The sequence below is a fragment of the Vipera ursinii genome (assembly GCF_947247035.1).
Source record: "Vipera ursinii genome assembly, chromosome: 1".
In the NCBI taxonomy this organism is placed as follows: Eukaryota; Metazoa; Chordata; class Lepidosauria; order Squamata; family Viperidae; genus Vipera; species Vipera ursinii.
The window spans coordinates 76037274-76056877 of NC_139512.1; the positions used below are offsets into that span (position 1 = coordinate 76037274).

At 36.2% G+C, this 19604-nt stretch overlaps 1 protein-coding gene across 1 annotated transcript in view; it reads left to right on the forward strand.

The window, feature by feature from the left end:
* The window catches only part of PHF21A (PHD finger protein 21A), a 137704-nt gene that overhangs the window by 40128 nt on the left and 77972 nt on the right, over positions 1–19604 (forward strand). Inside the window, exons 2-5 of the mRNA XM_083371049.1 lie at positions 4890–4931; positions 5590–5746; positions 14039–14071; positions 15993–16058. Coding sequence (XP_083227175.1) covers positions 5693–5746; positions 14039–14071; positions 15993–16058 — 153 coding nt within the window. The 5' untranslated portion in view covers positions 4890–4931; positions 5590–5692. The remainder of the gene's footprint in view (positions 1–4889; positions 4932–5589; positions 5747–14038; positions 14072–15992; positions 16059–19604) is intronic.

The following is a 19604-nucleotide window of genomic DNA, read 5'->3' on the forward strand; positions in this document are numbered from 1 at the left end:
ATACATACACACGTATGTATGTATCTGTATATATTATTCAAGGCAGTGAACACCTAATAATGCTGCCTCCCTCCTATTTTTCCCACAGCACCACCCTGAGAGATGGTTTGAGCTGAGAGAGAATACCCTAAATCACTCTGCTAGCTTTCGTGCCTAAGAGAGGCCTAGAACTCAATACAGATAGTCCTCAAGTTATGATTGTAATGGAGCAGCCCACACATTCCATTCGTAACTCGAAAACTCATTGGAGTGAATCTTGTACCTCAAACAAGATCACTGCCTTGCTCGTTAAGACACATGTGGCTTGTTAAGGGCACATAAGGTATCAAGGTGGGGAATGCCATGGAGGACCTAGTGATGGAACAGGCCCCCAAGGCCTCCCCAACCTACTAAGACACCTCATTCTTCCCTCTTCCTTCCTGCTGAGCCAGACTCACCTTGCAAAAATCCTCTCTGCTGTGGTTTCTTTCCCTTTGAGGGAGAGGAGAGTCAGCTTGGAAATGCTTTTTGCACTGACAGTGGAAGCTCCTGGGTGCTGTAATATTGTGCAAGTTCAAAAGAAATCATGGCCCCCAGAAACTTCCATTCTAGGAGGGGAGTGTTTGCTTCGTTTGCTTGCCTATGGGGCAAAGCATAGAATCGGAATCGGCTGAGTGCAGGAATGTGGCCCAGGTAGTTTGAGAGCAGGAATGAAGCCTTCAACTGAGCGGGGAGGCATTGTGGGGCAAGTCACCTTGCACCTGCCTCTAAGCTGCTTGCGGCAGCAGCCATCTGAGCGGCCACAATCTCCCCAGCCTGACCTTGCCCAAATCCTGACTGCATTTCTCCTTGTCGTCCTCCCAACTCAAGCGGTGGCAGCAGCTTGTTTTTCCACTCTGTCCGAAAGGAAGAATCCAGAGACACAGAGCAGGATTGCTCTCAAGAAGACATGGATGCGCTGTGCACACTGGCTTTATTGACAGGAAGTGGGGTGGTTGAAAATGGCTGTGTTTTCAAGCATTGCATTTGCATACAGAAGGAGCTCCCCATCTCCCTAAGGTCTCCTTTCAGATAAAGTGTTCCAGTGGTGGTGGGGAGGAGTTGGAGGGAGCAGGAGACAGGCACAGAGTTATCACTGAAAATGAAAGTTTCTGGGGTCCGTGATGTCGCGATAGTTCAGGTACCCCATTTTCTATAAAAGAGTGCCTGAACTTGCGTGATATTACGGCATCCAGGAGCTTCCATTGACTCTCTGTCACAAGGCAGCAATCGTGGCAGGGAGGAGACAGATCTTCTCAAGGTGAGTCCGTGCGGCAGTAAGGGAGGGGGAAGCAGTTGTGGGGAACATGGGGGACAGAGTTGCAGAACCTGGGCAGTCATTCGTAAGGGCGAACTGCCGTGGTGCTGCAATATTAGTAATTTTGGGATTTTTCTAGGGGACGCTTATTGTGTTAATTTCGAATGAGCGTTAAATGAACCCTCTTAACTCGGGGATTAACTGTAGTCCACTGGCTGCTAGGCCAATAGCTTACCCACTAATGAAATAATCTTCACTTAGAGACCAACATTGAAATTGACAAAATGAAGCCGTTTCTAAGTCAAACCATACTTGTACTTACTTACTTGTTTTACAAACTTGTGAAGGTCATAAACACAAGCATTGGTTGTAAAATTAGTTTTTCACCACTGCCATAACTGAACGGTCTGTAAACGAGGTAGTTGTAAAGAAGGATATCTGTACTCCAAACTGGCTCTTTCATAGTTAGAATTTAGATACATTTAGATATATTTATTTATTGTTAATTTATTATGAGAATTTAGAATCGGAATACATATATCACGTTTAAGAGAAATTATCATGCTATGTTTTGTATTAAATTAAGTACTATAAAAGGTATTAAAAGAGAGAGAAGTTGTATTTTTTTATTCCTGTGGCTCCCTAAAGCTCAGAAATAACAGAAATTGCTTGAAGAAATAGTAAGCACTTTGAAGATATTAGGGATTTAATTCCTTTTTATGTCCCCTCCCTCCATAATTATGGAATACTTTATTCCTATATACAGCCTCTACCTTTCATCTGTTAAATAACTTGTACATATTCTCCATTTCATGGGTTACAGTATGAAATTAAATTTTACTTTTTTAATTTGTAAGTGATTACCTGTATTTTGAAGCAATATGCTTTATAAATCATTTAATATTGTAACATATTTATTGGAGCTTTCTAATAGGAAATATAATATATGAAGTTATTAAATTTCACTACTTTTTTGTGTGTACTAAAAATTTAGTGTGAGTGTGTACTTAGATGATAATTTAGTGTGAGTGTGGAATCAGGATAAGATCATAAATTGTGCAGGACGTTATGTGACTCTTGGAAGAGCTGGATTTGTTTTTCAGTCTAAAAATTTTCTTATGTTTTTGTAATTTGAAAATATGACAATCAAATTTGCACAATTTAATCTTCTAGCATAGAATGGATAGTGATGATATAATCCATCTTTAGATGTATGTGTAATGTCATTTATTGAATTTCAGTTAAAAATTTAGCTTTTCAAATATTTCCCGGTTTGATGTTTTGTTCCTTTTCAGTGTTCCTTTTCAGTGTTTTCGAAATCTGAGTTACAGGGGTGTAGAATTTCAAACTTCAATTGCAAGAAGATTTTAAGGAATAAAGAGGAAAAAGAAGTATTCCTAGAACTGTTTAGGTGGTTATTATTCAAACAACAACAACAACAACAAAAATGGCGGCCTTACTAGGAACTGCTTCTATCCTCCGATGATATCTGTAATATCATCAAACATCCACATCTGCCTATCCCAAGTTCTTGGTAGGACTCGATAGGTAGACAAAAATGCCAAATCCAGTCTGAACATCTGGCTGACTGTGCGATGATCCATAAAATAATAATAATTATGATGATGATGTTGTTGGAAGGGACCTTGGAGGTCATCTAGTCCAGCCCCCTATACCATTTCAGACAAATGGATGTCCAGTCTCTTCTTAAAAATTTCCAGTGTTGGAGCATTCACCACTTCTGGAGGCAGGTTGTTCCACTGATTAATTGTTCTAACTGTCAGGAAGTTTCTCCTTTGTTCTAGGTTGCTTCTCTCTTTGGTTAGTTTCCATCCATTGCTTCTTGTCCTGCCTTCGGGCACTTTGGAGAATAGCTTAACTCCCTCATGGCCAACCCTCGTCCTTCTTTTCATTAAACTAGACATACCCAATTCCAGCAACTGTTCCTTGTAAGCTTTAGCCTCCAGTCCTCTAATCATCTTTGTTGCTCTTCTCTGTACTCTTTCTAGAGCAGGGGTGTCAAACTCAATTTCATTGAGGGCCGCATCAGCATTGCGGTTGCCCTCAGGGGGCCGGGTGGGTATGGCCAGGGTGGGCGTGGCCTACTGTGTGGGCATGGCTAGAGTGCGTATGGCCTACTGGGTGGGCATGGCCAGCTCTACATTGTTCGCATCAAGGGTGCCTATGGGGGCATGGGCAGGAGTGGGACAGATCTGAGGGTCTCTGGCAGAAGGAGGGTCTCTGGGCCAGGGCCAAGGCAGTGGGGGCTGTTCCCTCACTGTTTCCAGGATGGCTTCGTGGGCCACATGAAACTACTTCACAGGCCGGATCCGGCCCCCGGGCCTTGTGTTTGACATGTCTGTTCTAGAGTTTCAACATCTTTTTTTACATAGTGGTGACCTAAACTGGATGCAGTAATCCAAGTGTGGCCTTACCAAGGCATTGTAAAGTGGTATTAACACTTCATGTGATCTTAATTCTATCCCTCTATTAATGCAGCCTAGCACTGTGTTGGTTTTTTTGGCAGCTGCAGCACACTGCTGGCTCATATTTAAGTGTTTGTCAACTAGGACTCTGAGATCCCTCTCACAGTTACTACTATTGAGCAAGGTACCTCCTAAACTATACCTGTGCATTTGGTTTTTCTTGCCTAAATGTAGAACCTTACTATTTTCACCATTGAATTTCATTTTGTTAGATAGCGGCCGATGTTCAAGTCTGTCAAGATCCTTATGTATCTTAAGCCTGTCTTCTGGAGTGTTGTCTATTCAAAATAGGCCCAGAATTTAAATTGTAAGCCTCACAAAAACTTAAATACCTTTATTAATTACTTATATCTTGGCTAAAATTACAGCAAGCAGGATGTTGGTCAAACTGCATATAACCCCTAGCAGGACCCAGGCTTGCTGATGCATTCTGGATAATCAAGTAAGCCAAAGAATAATGAAAAGAAGTCTATGTGTTTCATTGATTATAGAAACACTTTGACTGTGTTGACCGTATCAAGCTGTAGAATATGCTTAGGAAAATCGGAATTCCAAAATTTCTCATTATACTTATGCAAAAGCTATTTATAGGACAAGAAGCCATATAGCACAATGTGTTGTCTCCAGGTCAGGAAGTAGTAAGACAAGGCTGGCCCCAGTCAACCAGTATGATGGATATATAGAGAGGATAGCGGGGTTGGAAGAAGACATGGATGGTTTTAAAATCGGAGAAAGAAACGTCAATTATTGTCACTATGCTATTGATAATACTCTGGTAGCTGAAAATGCAAATGACAATCCCACAAATATTTAATTCATTAATTTATTCTGGTTTGGAATTTGGCTTTGCTTTAGGTGCTTTCAGTAGGCAAAAGGGAATAAGGACTGAATTCTGTTTAAAATACTTGTCCATTTGAAAAAAGAATTTTACTCCTATTCTGGTACAGCAAAGTTCTCAAAGGTACTTTGCCAACTTTCTTGCAAATCTTAAGTTTCCTTCCTCTCTTTACTTAATATATATTATTATAATTGCATAAATGGTATTTTGGACAGTTGTCTCCTAATTGTATTTTTATTTAAAAGTATTAGATATATTGTTAACGGATATTCCTCTCTCTCTTTTGTAGGGGGACTAGAGAGCTGAAGAGGATACTTGTTTAGCAAAGTTGGTAAGCTGCTTTACTGTTTTGCAGTTTATACACAAATGAATTTAGTTTGTTCACTTTTTAGCTGACATCAATTATATAAAATATATTGTGTGAAATATTTATTACAGAACATAATGTTTATCAGAAGGGGATCTTAAAGCACCAGTATAAACTTGACATATCACACTTGAAAAGGTGGCAAAAAAGATCTGGATTCAGAATTATTTAATTGTAGTTTTTAATAGTTATTTTATGGCTATTAGAATGGCTCTGAAAATAAAATGTTACAGATCTTTTTAAAATTAATTATTGGAAGTAATGGTTTAGTTTCTCAGTATTATCTTATTTTCATTTAATATAAAGTTAGTTTGCTTAATAATATTTATTATTATTAATAATGAATATTTAGTATTTGTCACTTGAATAGAAGATTTTAGGAATATACATTCTCAGTTTTATGGACATTTATTATGAAATACATTACATCGAACTTAGGACAGTATCAGATAAGTGTATAGCTCTTTTTTGTGTTTTGTAGAACAATTATGCTGCAAAGTTGTTGAAAGTCTTGAGATTAAAAAAATAGGATTATATGCTTGTGTGTCTTAATCTCATGACTAGTTGTATGAATAGGACTTTACGATTTTTTCCTTTTCTTTTATTAAAACACTTTTTATAGGAATACTGTAAAGAGCAAGCTTTTTCTTTTCATTAAAAGAAGTGTCTGGAAGGTGTGGGGATTTGGTAACCTCAACAGCTCAAGAAAGTGGAGAAGGCAGAGAATGGAGTTGCAGACTCTACAGGAGGCTCTGAAAGTAGAAATTCAGGTTCACCAGGTAAATAACTTTTTTTCCTTTGTTTCACTTGCAAAACTTACTAGAAACAGTTCTGATTTCAGGAGATCAGGCTAAAAATAGTACTTTCTTGCTAAATTTTGGAACATTTCTAAAATCAGCACTATGATTAGTGTTCGTCTGTTTTTGTTTCTGATGTTTCTGGGACTCAAAGAAGTATTCATTAGTCTTCCATAAAATACATGCTTCACATACACGTACATATGAAAATTAAAACTGAAATTAATTAAAAGTCTTAGAAGACAGAGGCAAAAACATAGAAATAAAACAAAAATAAATTTAGTTCATGGGCTCTTTTTAACATTTTTTAGTATTGCACCAGTTTTTTTTCCTCAGCCAGCTGAGTTCTTTACCTTTTTCTCAACTTTCTGAAACCATGTATGTTACTAAACTATTTCCTTGTTTTCAGCTCATAAATTATGGTTATTAAACCTGAGTTGAATATATCCGGTTCTTACTTACAGTCCATGCAACATTAAAAACAGAAAAAATGAAACTGAATTACAAAATCTGAACCTTAAAACTTTCTGAAATGGTTTATAAAATGTACGTTCCAAGCAGCATGTATCATCGTTGGCATCCTTCAGTCTCGAGAGACTATGGTATCGTGCTCTGGAAAGAGGTCATAAAGCAGCATCTAGTGTGGCTAAAAAGGCCAATTTGAGAGTGGCAGTCCCTTCCACACTGAGGACAGATACAGTCTGTCCCCTTTCCAGTCCCCAGGTTTCACTGGTTCTGGGACTGCCTCTGCCTCAGCCTGCCGCACAAGTGTCTCTTCGAATTAGAGAAGGCCATGCCGTGTCTTTAGCCTCCAGGCTGAATGATCAGAGGTCAAGGTTTCCCAGCTGTTAATGTCCATTCCCAAGGCCTTTAGATCCCTCTTGCAGATATCCTTATATCGCAGTTCTGGTCTCCCTCTGGGGCACTTTCCCTGCACTAGTTCTCCATACAGGAGATCTTTCGGAATCCAACCATCAGCCATTCTCACGACATGCCCAAGCCAGCGTAGACGTCGCTGTTTCAATAGTGTATACATGCTAGAAATTCCAGCACGTTCCAGGACTGCGCTATTTGGAACTTTGTCATGCCAGGCAATGCCAAGAATACCTCGGAGACAGCGCATATGAAAGGTGTTCAGCTTTCTCTCCTGCCTTGCATAAAGGGTCCAAGACTCAGTACAGTACAACAGTGTGCTCAAGATGCAGGCTCTATAGAGTGGAGGTTGCCCAACCCCCGACCTCCACTGCCACCACTGCCTGCGCCCGCTGCTGGCCTCCGTGCCCTGCCGAGGGTGCAGCTACAGCAAGTACTGCGGCCCTGGCTATGCCCAGCTTGTGTGGAGCAGCTGCCACCGGGCAGAATGTGCAGCATGTATACAGATATTGCAAGGCATGTCTTTTTTTTGTCTTACTGTTTTCCTTACAAAGCTGTAAGGACATAATACTATGATTTTAACATTTGTTTTGTCTACAAGTTACAGTAATTTGGCTTTGAATTGAAAGACATTGGGGCCACTTTAGTCCCTGTTATCAAGACTTAAGTGGTACAACCTTAAGGAATTTCTTTTTCAGCATTGTTCATTTGAATTCTTGGCGAAGGGCTAATATTCACTAAAGTGATTCCAGCTTCTGCTGGTAACCAAAGGTGAACAGAAGTTACCCCTGGGCTAATACTTGAAAGCTAGTGAATAAATAGCTTGCATATTCAGGAGGTTCCTTTTAGTCTTGTGTTAAGTTTCCAGTAGGTTAATAACTTTTGCGTATTTATTTCTAAGTTACCTGCCTTTTAAGATGGCCATCGGCCTTTTAACTCCAGACATTTTAGACACTACCAATTGTCTAGATTATTTCCAACTGACTTTTTCAAACTTTATAGTTCCTTGATAGCGGACCTATAATGAGAAAAGTTAGGGAGACTACAATCTTATTCTTTAAAAACTTTTCAGTGTAGAAAATTGAGTTTGATATCATCAGTTATTTTGAAGATAAACTAGCTATACCCCAAAACCTCATTCTACACATGCTACCAAAATTAATTGGCAAATAATTCTAAAATTTTATGGCAGAGTAGTTAGGAAACAGCCTCTTTAAAGAAGGTGCTTTTTTCATCTGTGTATTTATGCCTTAAAGTTAGTTGACACCTGGTGACTGTATGGACAGTTTTCTAAGCAACATTTTTGTAAGTAGCTTGCCATTGCCTTGCGAGAACTAAGAGAAGTTCTATCCTAAAGCAGGACTAGAACTCAATTCCCTTCACTTCTAGTCCAGTGCTTTGCCATTAGCTTAAACAAGCTCTTTTGGAAGAATTAGGAATTTAAAAAGTTAAAAAATATCCCAGATTGCATGTACTTGACATTTATGATTATAGATAAACTTAACGTTCAAAAATAGCTTTAAATTTATCTACTTAACTTTTAAAATGATGACGAAATGTATATTTTAATAAATACATGCACACAAGATGTATCATAAAACTTAGAAACTGATTCAGACAACTTGAGTTTGTTAGGCACTGATGGCAAAAGTATGCTGTCTGCTAAGACAGTAATACTTTTCTTCCAGATTTTTCTGAAATACAGGTTAGACAGTTGCCAGTTGAAGAATTTTTGTTTATCCACAAATGTTTAACTTGTGGTTTGTTTGACTTTGTTCTGATCTTGTCCACTTTACTCTTTCACTCTTATCCTTGGAATGTCACATAATTCTGAATGCCACCATCAACTTGGGAAAAGTAGACTATTCATACCTCTTGAGGTGTAGTGTACCTCTTGATATGTGGCTTATGGGAATTGGAGAATTTCTTTAATAGTTGCTTTTGAACCTGGGATCATTGTTTCCACAAGGTGGTGCTAGGGGACTATTACTCTGTATTTTAACACTATTTTGATATATAAAGTAGGCCTGTATTTTATCTCCCATAATATTTAAGAACATTGTGCAATCTTTCAGGTCATCCAGTGATTTGGGATGATATGCTATCATTATGCTAAATAATATCTAGCTCTGATTTCATGTGAGTTAGTAAATCTGTATCTCTGTATATCAATATCTTATTTAAGGAAAACTGAATAAGAGCCGTTGCACTGTATCCACGAAAAAACTAGAATTGCCAGTAAGAAATTCATCAGATTGAATCCGCTATGGTCAGTGTGCCATTTGTGGTCCTCCCAATAGTTGGCATTTGGGCAGAATAAACTTCGGCAATACACTTTATACAGAGCTCTCTACAAAGATATCTTAAACTAATTGTTAGGCTTTTGAGTAAAAAAAAACTACATTGCCCAATCAGTATCCAGAAAATGCTTTAGAAGTGGATTGCCTTAAAGGAGGCATGCATATCAGAAAAATTGTACATAGGATGAAAAAGTTTTGTTAGATGTTTTCTTGAAAATAATTTTGATGGCCATTTTCATGGTCAAATATGGCTTGGTTTACTTTTTGGAAAATTGTTCCAGCTCTTAAAATTTTATTATAGCCAAATTTAATTGTACAGTGCATTCAGACCCCCTTCGCTTTTGTCAATTTTTTAAATAAAAGATCTTAAAAAGAAAAAAAAAACTAAAATATAACATTGGCATAAGTATTCAGACCTTTTGCAACAACACTTGAGATTTAGCTCCAGTGCCCACTATTTCTCTTGATCATTGCTGATATTTGTATACCTTGATTTGAGTCCACCTGTGGTCAATTAAATTGACAGGACATGATTTGGAAAGGCACACACCTCTCTATAGAAGGCCTCACAGCTGACAATGCATACTGTAGCAGAGCAAAAGCCATGAGGTCAAAGGAACGGCCTGCAGAGCTCAGAGACAGGATTATTGCAAGGCACAGATCTCGGGAAACTGCAATAAAGTTTCTGCTGCACTGAAGGTTCCTAAAAGCACAGCGGCCTCCATAATTCTCAAACAGAAGGAATTTGGCACAACCAGGACACTTCTAAGAGGTAGTTGCCTGGTCAAACTGACCAATTGGAGGAGAATGGCCATAGTAAGAGAGGTGACCAAGAAGCCAATAGTCGCACTGACTGAGCTTCAGAGATCCTGCGTGGAGATGGGACAGAGTTCCAGAAGGACAAGCATCACTGCAGCCCTTCACCGATCTGGGTTTTATGGTAGAGTGGCTAGACAGAAGCCTTTCCTCAGTGCAAAACACATGAAAGCCTGCTTGGAGTTTGCAAAAAAGCACCTGAAGGACTCTTAGACTGTGAGGAACAAGATTCTCTGGTCCAATGAAACCAAGATCGAACTGTTTGGCCTTATAGCATCTTGGAGTGACCTCACAATTATAGAAGATCAATGGTGGTTTGTTAAATCTTAGGCAATTACATCTTTTGGAAGCTCAAATCAGCATGGCCAATGATGAGAAATATTGGAACTTATAATTCAGCTGTAATTTCAAGTTTATTTTTCAGCATACTTTTAATTTAGATGTTAAGTCAGGAAATTTTGAGACAAATTTTCCTTTGGAATTGAGTGTTAGAAGTGACAAAATTTTAAAGTGTCATTTTAAAAATTTGTTTATTCTAGATATTTTTCACTATCTTTGCTTATGCCACAAAATCTGAGAAAATAATGGAGTCATAGGCATCATTTTAATATTTTACTCTGTCGAAATTTGCACTGAGCAATACTCCACTTGCTTTACGTCACATGTTTTTTCCTTTTAACATTTATTCTTTGCAGGAGGTTACATGTCACCTTGTACTTTTCTAACAGTATTTGCATGTCTTAATATTTCTCCATTTTCCTATAAGTACACAAAGTACACAATTTAAGTACACAAATTAATCAACTCCTCTAATTTTTTATCATAACTTTCAATCATTCATTCTTTTTTATATCAAACTTAGTTACTTTTGTGTTTTAATATATTAATTTTCAGATATTTTTTGTTGCATGCTACAATATTATTATAACAATGTGAAATCACAGTTGCCAATTCTTTAACTGATGTTGACTTTCATACATATTGAGTTCTTCTCAAGAATCTAGGATGCTGTAATATATTACCACAGTATATTTTTGGATCCAAGCAGTGTGGCTTTTTGTAATTGATGAAAATTTTGTTAATGCTTAGATTCTCTAAATGCCATCCAAGATTTTTTGGCATGACACCCTGTGTGCTGGTAACCACTGGGACCACCATAGTTGGTTTATGCCAGGGATAGGCAAACCTGGCTCTTTTATGACTCGTGGACAAGTCATAAAAGAGCCAAGCCTACCCCTGGTTTATGCTCTAATTTTTCAACTTCTATTTTCAGATTTTGGCACTTCTCCAGTTCATTGTCTTCTACGGATAGTCCTCAATTTACAACCATTCATTTAGTGACTGTTTAAAGTTAAAGTGGCACTGAAAAAAGTGACTTATGTCCGGGTTTTCACTTATGTCCGTTGCAACCTCCCCACAGTCACATTATCAAAATTCGGACACTTGGCAACTGGCGTGTATTTATGACAGTTGCAGTGTCCTGGGAGTATATGATTGCCATTTGTAACCTTCCCATCTGGTTTCCTCCAAGCAAAGTCAATGGGGAAAGTGAGCATGATTCACTTAACAGCTGCAATGATTCACTTAACAACTGTGGCAAAGAAGGTCATAAAATGGGGTGCAACGGACTTAATAACTCTTGTTAGCAACAGAAATTTTGGGCTCAATTGTGGTCGTAAGTCAAGGACTACCTGTATTTTACTGTCACCTGATATTGCCATAACAATTATCCACACTGTCTTCTTTTCAACCACAATTAAGTCTGATGTGAAGACTTAACTTAAACCAGTCAGAAGTCCTACAGCACTTTAATTTGCTCACTTTCAATTACTTTTTCTATGTTTCTTTTCTTTTTTATGTTCCTACTAGTTTTTCATTACTGGCAAATAATTTTTACATACCGTAAGTTCCAATAAATCATTTTGGTGACTGTTATGATGTTTATAAGCAATATGTGGTACTGTTTCTTCTCTTTCTTTGCAGAGTCTGCACTTAGAATCATTTGATGGTTTTTCAATTCTGCCCTTGATTTCATTAGTTCAGATAGCTTGCTTTTAAGCAGCCAAAGTGGATATAAGGAATTTTCCATATATTATATTAGAAGATAATCTGTCTTCTAATTTTGTTAAAGACCTTTCTGTCCCTGAAGTTGTTCTAATTTAAGTCTTATTTTTGTCACTTTGTCCCAAAGAAAATTGTTTACTTCTTGCCAAAACCACTATACTGCCAAAAACTGTCTTTCATATTCAAAATCTCACATTATCTTTGATGCTTTGCATAATGTCATTTTTTCATCACAATTAGATCAATAATGCTTTTTATATTTATGTTTATTATTTTTGCTGTGTGTATGTAAATTGCACATGTATAAACATTCTTTACTTAAATTCTTTGATCCTGATGCTGTTGCAACTTCTAATTTGATTTTTTGTCTTTTATTTGAATATTTCTAAAAGTGTCTTTATTAGAAATTGAAACGTGTAAAATGAAATTCATGTAACCTATGTAACCTTTAGAAAAGTAAGTTTCAATGCCTTATCTTTTTAAATTAATGATGGAGTGTTTTAAACCTATGAAATAAGATTCTTTTGACCTTAAAATTGTTAATTCAGCAAAATAATCATACATTGGATACTTGAGATAATTTTTAATTAAGGTATTTTCTTTGTTATTGGAGATACAATAAAGAAGTTGGAAGATGAACTAACACAATTCAGGTTTATAATACTTTGGCTACATTTTGGACTGAAAACAAAGGTTTGTAAGTGCAAATCTATAATGGGTGCTGCCACTCAGCGATGCAAACATTCCTCTAAAGTATATCTCTAGTAAATGGAATCTGTCGAGTGTACCAAGATTAATGGATACTTTGGGCTGGGGTGATAGTCACCCAGATTTGCATCTGGCTTTATTGATGTCAGTTCTTTGTCACCCGTATGATGTAAATTTGATATTTCAGTTGGGCTTGTTACTGAAGAAGTGTTTAGAATGCTGTCCTGTTAGATTTTTGGAGTTCTGTTTACATCATTGTAGTCTATGGAAATGGAACACTGTTGACTTGATCCTTGCCTATCTTGACTGATAAGATCTAACAAAGCAATTATTGACTTGGTAAGCATAAGTGGCATTGAATACCTTGTAATCAAATCTGACGGAGGCATTATATGCCCTTTCCTGAAAAGAATCTCCCTGGGTCCAAAATAGTTAATATGCCTGCTTTGACTATCATTACTGAGAGCGTTATAGTCAATTTTAACTGTTCTTAAATTATTCTAGTTACTGGCCTTAATGCTATACTGCGGAGGTAGACAATTTGAGGGGACTTACAGACATATTATGTGTTAATAGACTTCTATGACTACTTATCTCAATTATAGATAGTCCTTGACTTACGACCATAATTGAGCAAATTTATGTTGCTAAGTGACACGTTTGTTAAGTCAGTTTTGCCCCATTTTACAAACTATTTACAAATATAATTCAGTTGCCAAGCTTCTGAATTTTGATCACATGACTGGGGATGCTGCACTGGTCATAAGTGTGAAATACAGTCATAAGTCACTTTTTTCAGTACCGTTGTAACTTTGAACAGTCACTAAATGAACTGTTGTAAGTTAAGGACTCCCTGTACATGACTCTGGGTAGTTAATAACATTAAAAATATAAAACATACAAAAAACATAAAAACATACAGAACCTGGGACAAATAACAAAAGGCATCAGTCAACACAGGCTTGAGCACAGAATCAAGTCTTCAAGGTAGGACTTTATCCAAGGCCAACTTGAGACCTGGCCAATCAAACCTCTGGAGGAAGGGTGCCATAATAGAAAAGGTTCTGTTAGATCTGTCATGTGATGTTCCTTAACAAATGGTATCTAGAATATGCTCTCCTTCCTGATCAGATAGGAATGGTAGAGACAGTTGGGAAGAAATAGTCCCATAAGCAGGGCTTTTTTTCTCATAGAACGCTCAGAATGGAGTTCCGGCACCTTTTTTGGATGGAACCTTGTAGGGGAGGCAAGGCAGCTTGTATGACATGTGTGAGTTCCAGCACCTTTTTCTTTTACAATATAAGTAACCTGATTCCAGGCCATAAAGGGCTTTAAAGGTGACTACCAACACTTTGAATTGCACCTGGAAGTATACTGGTAGCCAAAACAGTTCATGGAACAGTGGTGTCACATTTGTTGAAAAACAGGCAACACTAACCTTGTCTTTACTGGATCTTAAAAGAATCCTAGAAAGTCATAGAGAGTACTAACAAAATCTGTCTTCTATTTTCAGAAATTGGTTGCCCAAATGAAACAGGATCCACAGGTAAAACACGTTTTTTTTGTACTCTTAATTGAGTATTGGATTATTAAAGTTTAATGTAAGATCCAATTTTATATATTTCTTTGGATTACTTTTTGAAATTAAATTAAAACCTAAAATACATTTAGTATATGAGTAGAAGTATGTTTGATACTTCATTCTATTCTTCAGAAAACTGTGATTAATTTTGGGTTTGTGCTAAACCAGTGCCTTAACACTTATGCTTGCTTTAATCCATAGTTTGTAATTCTTGTTTGGCAGACAAGCAAAATCATAGTTCTCTACAGCTGGGAAAATCTATAATTTGCTTTGAACCCAGAAGTAAAATTGAGCAGATTATGGAGCTAGAATAGAGATTGCAGTGTGACATGCAGTCATGTTACAGGAAGGCTACAGCTGAGCCCAACATTTCTGTGGCTAAGCAAGAGTTCTTAAGTTAGTTTTTCCCCAATTTACGACCTTCCTGGCCACAGCTGTTAAGTGAATCACTGCGGTTATTAAGTGAATCATTCTGTCATTAAGAGAATCTGGGAAGATTACAAATAAGTGATCACATGACCCCATGACAGTGCAACTGTCATAAATACATGCCAGTTGCCAAGCACCCAAATATTGATCATGTGACATGCGGATGTTGCAACAGTCATGTGTGAAAATCAGTCATAAGTTATTTTTTTCAGTAATTTTGAATGGTCACTAAATGAATGGTTATAAGGTGAGTATTCCAGAATAGACCTATTTTTTATTACTCATGAAATAAGTAAACAGCAGTATCAAAATTATGAAAAAGTTCCTTGAAACTATGCTTTATAGAAAAGTTACGATAGATTATAATTCACATTATACATTTCCTTATAAAATAGCCATTTATGCACTGAATGTTGAAGGAATATTTTACAATTGTGGGGCTGTGCAAAGCACATGTAGTCCTCAACTTACAACCACAATTGACTCCAGAATTTATGTTGCTAAGTGAGAAATTTGTTAAGAGTGTTTTGCCCCATTTTATGACTTTTCTTGCCACATTTGTTAAGTGAATCGCCGCAGTTCTTAAATTAATAAAACGGTTGTTAAATGAATTTGGCTTCCCCATTGATTTTGCTTTTCAGAAGGTCACAAAAGATGATCACATGACCCCAGAACACTGCAACCATCATAAATATGAACCAGTTGTTATGCATCTGAATGTAAATCACATGACCATAGGGATGCTGTAACGGTTGTAAGTGTGAAAAATGGTCATAAGTCATTATTTCCAATGCCATTCTAACTTCGAACAGTCACTAAATGAACTGTTGTAAATCAAGGACTACCTGCATTTAATGAGATGTTTGGTGAAGAACTGAGTTCCAGGTAATTTCTGCACACTTCCATTGTGTATGGTCCCAGTGGAAGCACTGTCTCTACGTGTATGCTACTTTAGTAAATTGTGTTACGAGTTTGAAATAAAAATTCCAGATTTATATCTAACAACTATTATTAGGCTTATTGTAGAGAACAGAATTCCAGTACTCTTGATTTTAAGGAACTTGATAAAGTTCAGTGAATGTGTATGCACTAAAACTTTTTGAAGTGTGTCTCCTTTTACCTTGTGTTCTTGTGAGATCCAGAGGCTGTAGATCAGATTTAGAGATGCACAATAGTTTTGTGTTAAAGAACTTTTGAAATAATTTCATTTTTTTCTTTGCAAAGAACAACCTATAGAGTTTCCATATTTGCTTTTATAGACCATTTAAAGTCCTCTAGAAATCCTTAGTAATCATTTCCAGTGAATCATGCTTCATATTTTGTCTTCTGTCAAGTGTGACATTAGCCTGAGAGTCACTAAGCAAAAACAATATTAATATATTTTTGCTTTCTTAAGCAGTCTTATTGCAAATCTTTATCAATAAGCAGAATTGTTATACTTGTTTTTTCTAAGCAGAATGCTGACTTGAAGAAGCAGCTTCATGAACTCCAAGCCAAAATCACAGCTTTGAGTGAAAAACAGGTAGGGAACTGGTATACCTTTGACATGGATTCCAAACTTTTATTACGTTAGCAATTGTGTGTGTGTGTGTGTGTGTGTGTGTGTGTGTGTGTGTGTGTAAAAATAGATGCAACAAGGTAGCATTTTAGATTTTCTTTAGTGTACCAAAACAGAAAAAAATTATTTGGTATTTGTATGTGTGTATGTATCTATGTCTTTGAGTCATACAGTCTTTAACTCCTAGCAGCTACTTGGACATGTCCATGCAATTTTCTTTGCAACATTTGCTAGTTTCTCAGGATTGAGTAAGTAATTGGCTTGAAGTCATCCAGTTGCTTTTTGTGCGTAAGGCATTACTACAATTCATAACGTCCCATCTTGTAGCCCAGTGCCTTTAACCACCATTTTAAACTGAATTTCATTTGGGACAATATTTAAAGTGCAGTTTATCTGGGGATGTGCAATGTTGGAATCTAGGCTCTATAACTTTACTGTTATAAGAGAGTATTATGTATACTCTAAAAGGTACAAATTGGAAAAAATTGGTTACATTAAGAAGAGGGATTACTCAACCAAGGGTTGCATACTGCTTCCAGTTTGCCATTGAATTTGAATGTTGGTAGTGAACTACCAAGAAACATTGTCTAAATATTTGTTGAACATTAAAGATGTTCATTAATGACAGATAAATAACAACTAGGCTCTTACGGATTTATATAAAAACTACCCATTAAAGTGTAGGATTGTATGGGATTGCTCTATTTATTTTTTAACCTTTTCTCATTTTTGAAAACTTTATTTAATGAAGAACAGTGGAATATTTGAATACTCAGTGTGTGCCTATGTGTATGTAATCACCTAGATCTCTCAAAAGCATCTGGCTAACCATTCCAAGAACAGATTTTTCTTTATGCTTACTTTAATACATTAATAGATGATAAATTAACGGGTTAATTTTCCCTTCTGGAACAGCCTTTTCCAATCTCTTTCTCCCAAAAGATGCATATGATGTGCCCTCACTTCCACTATTTAGGAAGGGAATTAAAAAAGGGAAGATGTCAGGAAAGCTTTCTATTGTTAAATCTTATAATTGAGAAATTCATTACTGCTGTGTAATTCTTATTTTGTGTTTTATTATATTTTTTGTGCATTGCATTGTTTTGGGACTGTATTGATGGATGGATAGATAGATAGATCTATCTTAATGTGCTACATAAGGCTAAATGTAACTCTTGGCCTCCAAAACCCTCAATTGAGCATTATCTTACAATGTATCTGTTGTAATTAGTTTTATTCTTGAATTTGGAGCATAACTTCTCAGTTTATTTTATAGCTTGAGCATGTTACATTACATGTTTGAAAGGCCTGTCACATGTTTTCAAATATATATCAGTCCTGAATTTTTGACTGATACTACAAGGTACTATGGAGCATGTATATACATATGAGCATTCAAGGAAGAAATCTCTTGATATGCATATGAATAAAAAAAACAATTTATATGGTCAACTATTTGCCAGAGTGACTCTGGGTGGTCAAAATAACGGTAAAAACAAGAATCAACATAAGTAAAATTATAAACCAATAATATTCTGTCTATCAAATACATATATTGATCTTTAAAAATATTTAGGGAAGGGAATCAGAATAATATACTTAGAATTGGTTACAACTGAAGTGGCCTATAAGCCTAAATAAATACAGGCAGAATTCATAATCCCCTGTCAGAAACTTTTCCTAAAGCCTCCTTGACATTTTTTCTTAATTCTGGAAGGTTCTGAATAGAACCAAAAAAAAAATGTTTAGATCATATAGTATATTGAGTTATACAGAGGACTTAATGTATTTATTTACTTGATTTATATAACCACCCATCTCACTTTTACATGAAGCAGAAGTAGGAGCAACATTCTTTGGTTAATGTATGCCTCTAAATTATATTCAGATGCTCAGTGAATTACATTTGTTAATTGCCATCGCAGTATCGGGATGAGGTCTGTATAAAAATTGTGTTGGAATAAATTTTTAAAGAAATAATAATAATAATAATAATAATAATAATAATAATAATAATAATAATAATAATAATTAGTTGGAAGGGACCTTGGAGGTCATCTAGTCCAACCCCCTGCTCAGGCAGGAAACCTTATACCATTTCAGTCAAATGGCTGTCCAGTCTCTTCTTAAAAACCTCCAGTGTTGGAGCAATTAATATTTATCAAATTTGCCTTGAGTCCCAGTGGCTCTGGGGAATTCACAACAATTAAAACAAAGAAAATACAATAATAACAGTTTAACAGATGGTGAGAATGACAGATTGGACAGGGATGAAGTGTCTTAACTCTTAATTCTTCCTTGCTCAAACCCTGGGCAAAGATCCTTGTCTTTAAGCCCTTCTGAACAACAAATTAAAGGGAAGAACCAGTTGGTTGTAGTGGTTAATGCGTCTGGTTGGGAACCTGGACACCATAATTACTAGTCCCACTACCTGGGTAACCTTGGGCCAGTCACTGTCTCTCAGTTTTAGGAAGGTGGCAGTGTCAAACCATTTCTGAAAAGCCTTGCCAAGAAAGCTGCAGGGATTAGTCCAGGCTGTTACCAGGAGTCAACACTAACTCAAAAGGACAAAAGAAGTAGGTGGGGGACACCCAGACTGCATCACCCCTGCAGGATAGAATCAACTGGATAGATACTATGGAATACTGTATAAAGCAATGTGATTTATATCTGGGTATTAAATAAAAAAAAGTTCAATTGAATGTGTGGAATTTATCTGAAGAAAAATAATATCTGTAGCAAACGAGGGCTTAGTACTGTTAAACCAATTATGTACCTCAGAATATTCTTACAAAAAATAATAAAAAATAATGATTTTCAGACTTGGAAAAATAAAAAAGTCAATTATTTTAATATGGAGAAAGTTAAAATTCTCCCTGGTTAGGAAGAACAGCAGTAAAAATCAATACTTTCAAATTTCTATTTTACATGAACCCAATAAGAATTGAAGACCTGGTATAACAAAATACAGAATCAAATAATTTTATAAGATCAAAGAAGAGACCAAGGGCCAAGATTTGAGAGAATTGTATATATTGGCATTACCAAATTTTAAATTGTATTATCAAGCCATCTGTCTAAATTGGATCACAGACTAAATTATACCATTGTACAGCTGGGTTACCTCTCTTGAGGTAAGCATTTTGCATAAATATTTTTGGCTTGATAGTTATTGAAATATAAAACCTACATATGCAGTTCAATCATAAGCAGCATATTAAAAGTATAGATTTGAAATACAGGAGAAGAATCAACCCAGACTTACTGCCTCTTGTCTCAATGTTAGTTACTTATTTTCATGAAGATGAATGTACAAAGTATTTGATGAATTACTAGAGAGATATTTAATATATAATAAAAGAGCTGTTTCTTAATAAAAGATTCAAGAGTCTTCAGAATAGTTACAATTACCTAAGTAATTCAATATCTTCAGAATAATTAAAAACAAAGTAAGAAATACAGTGGTATGCCTAGAAACCTAACTGAATTTTAGCAAATTATAATACAAAA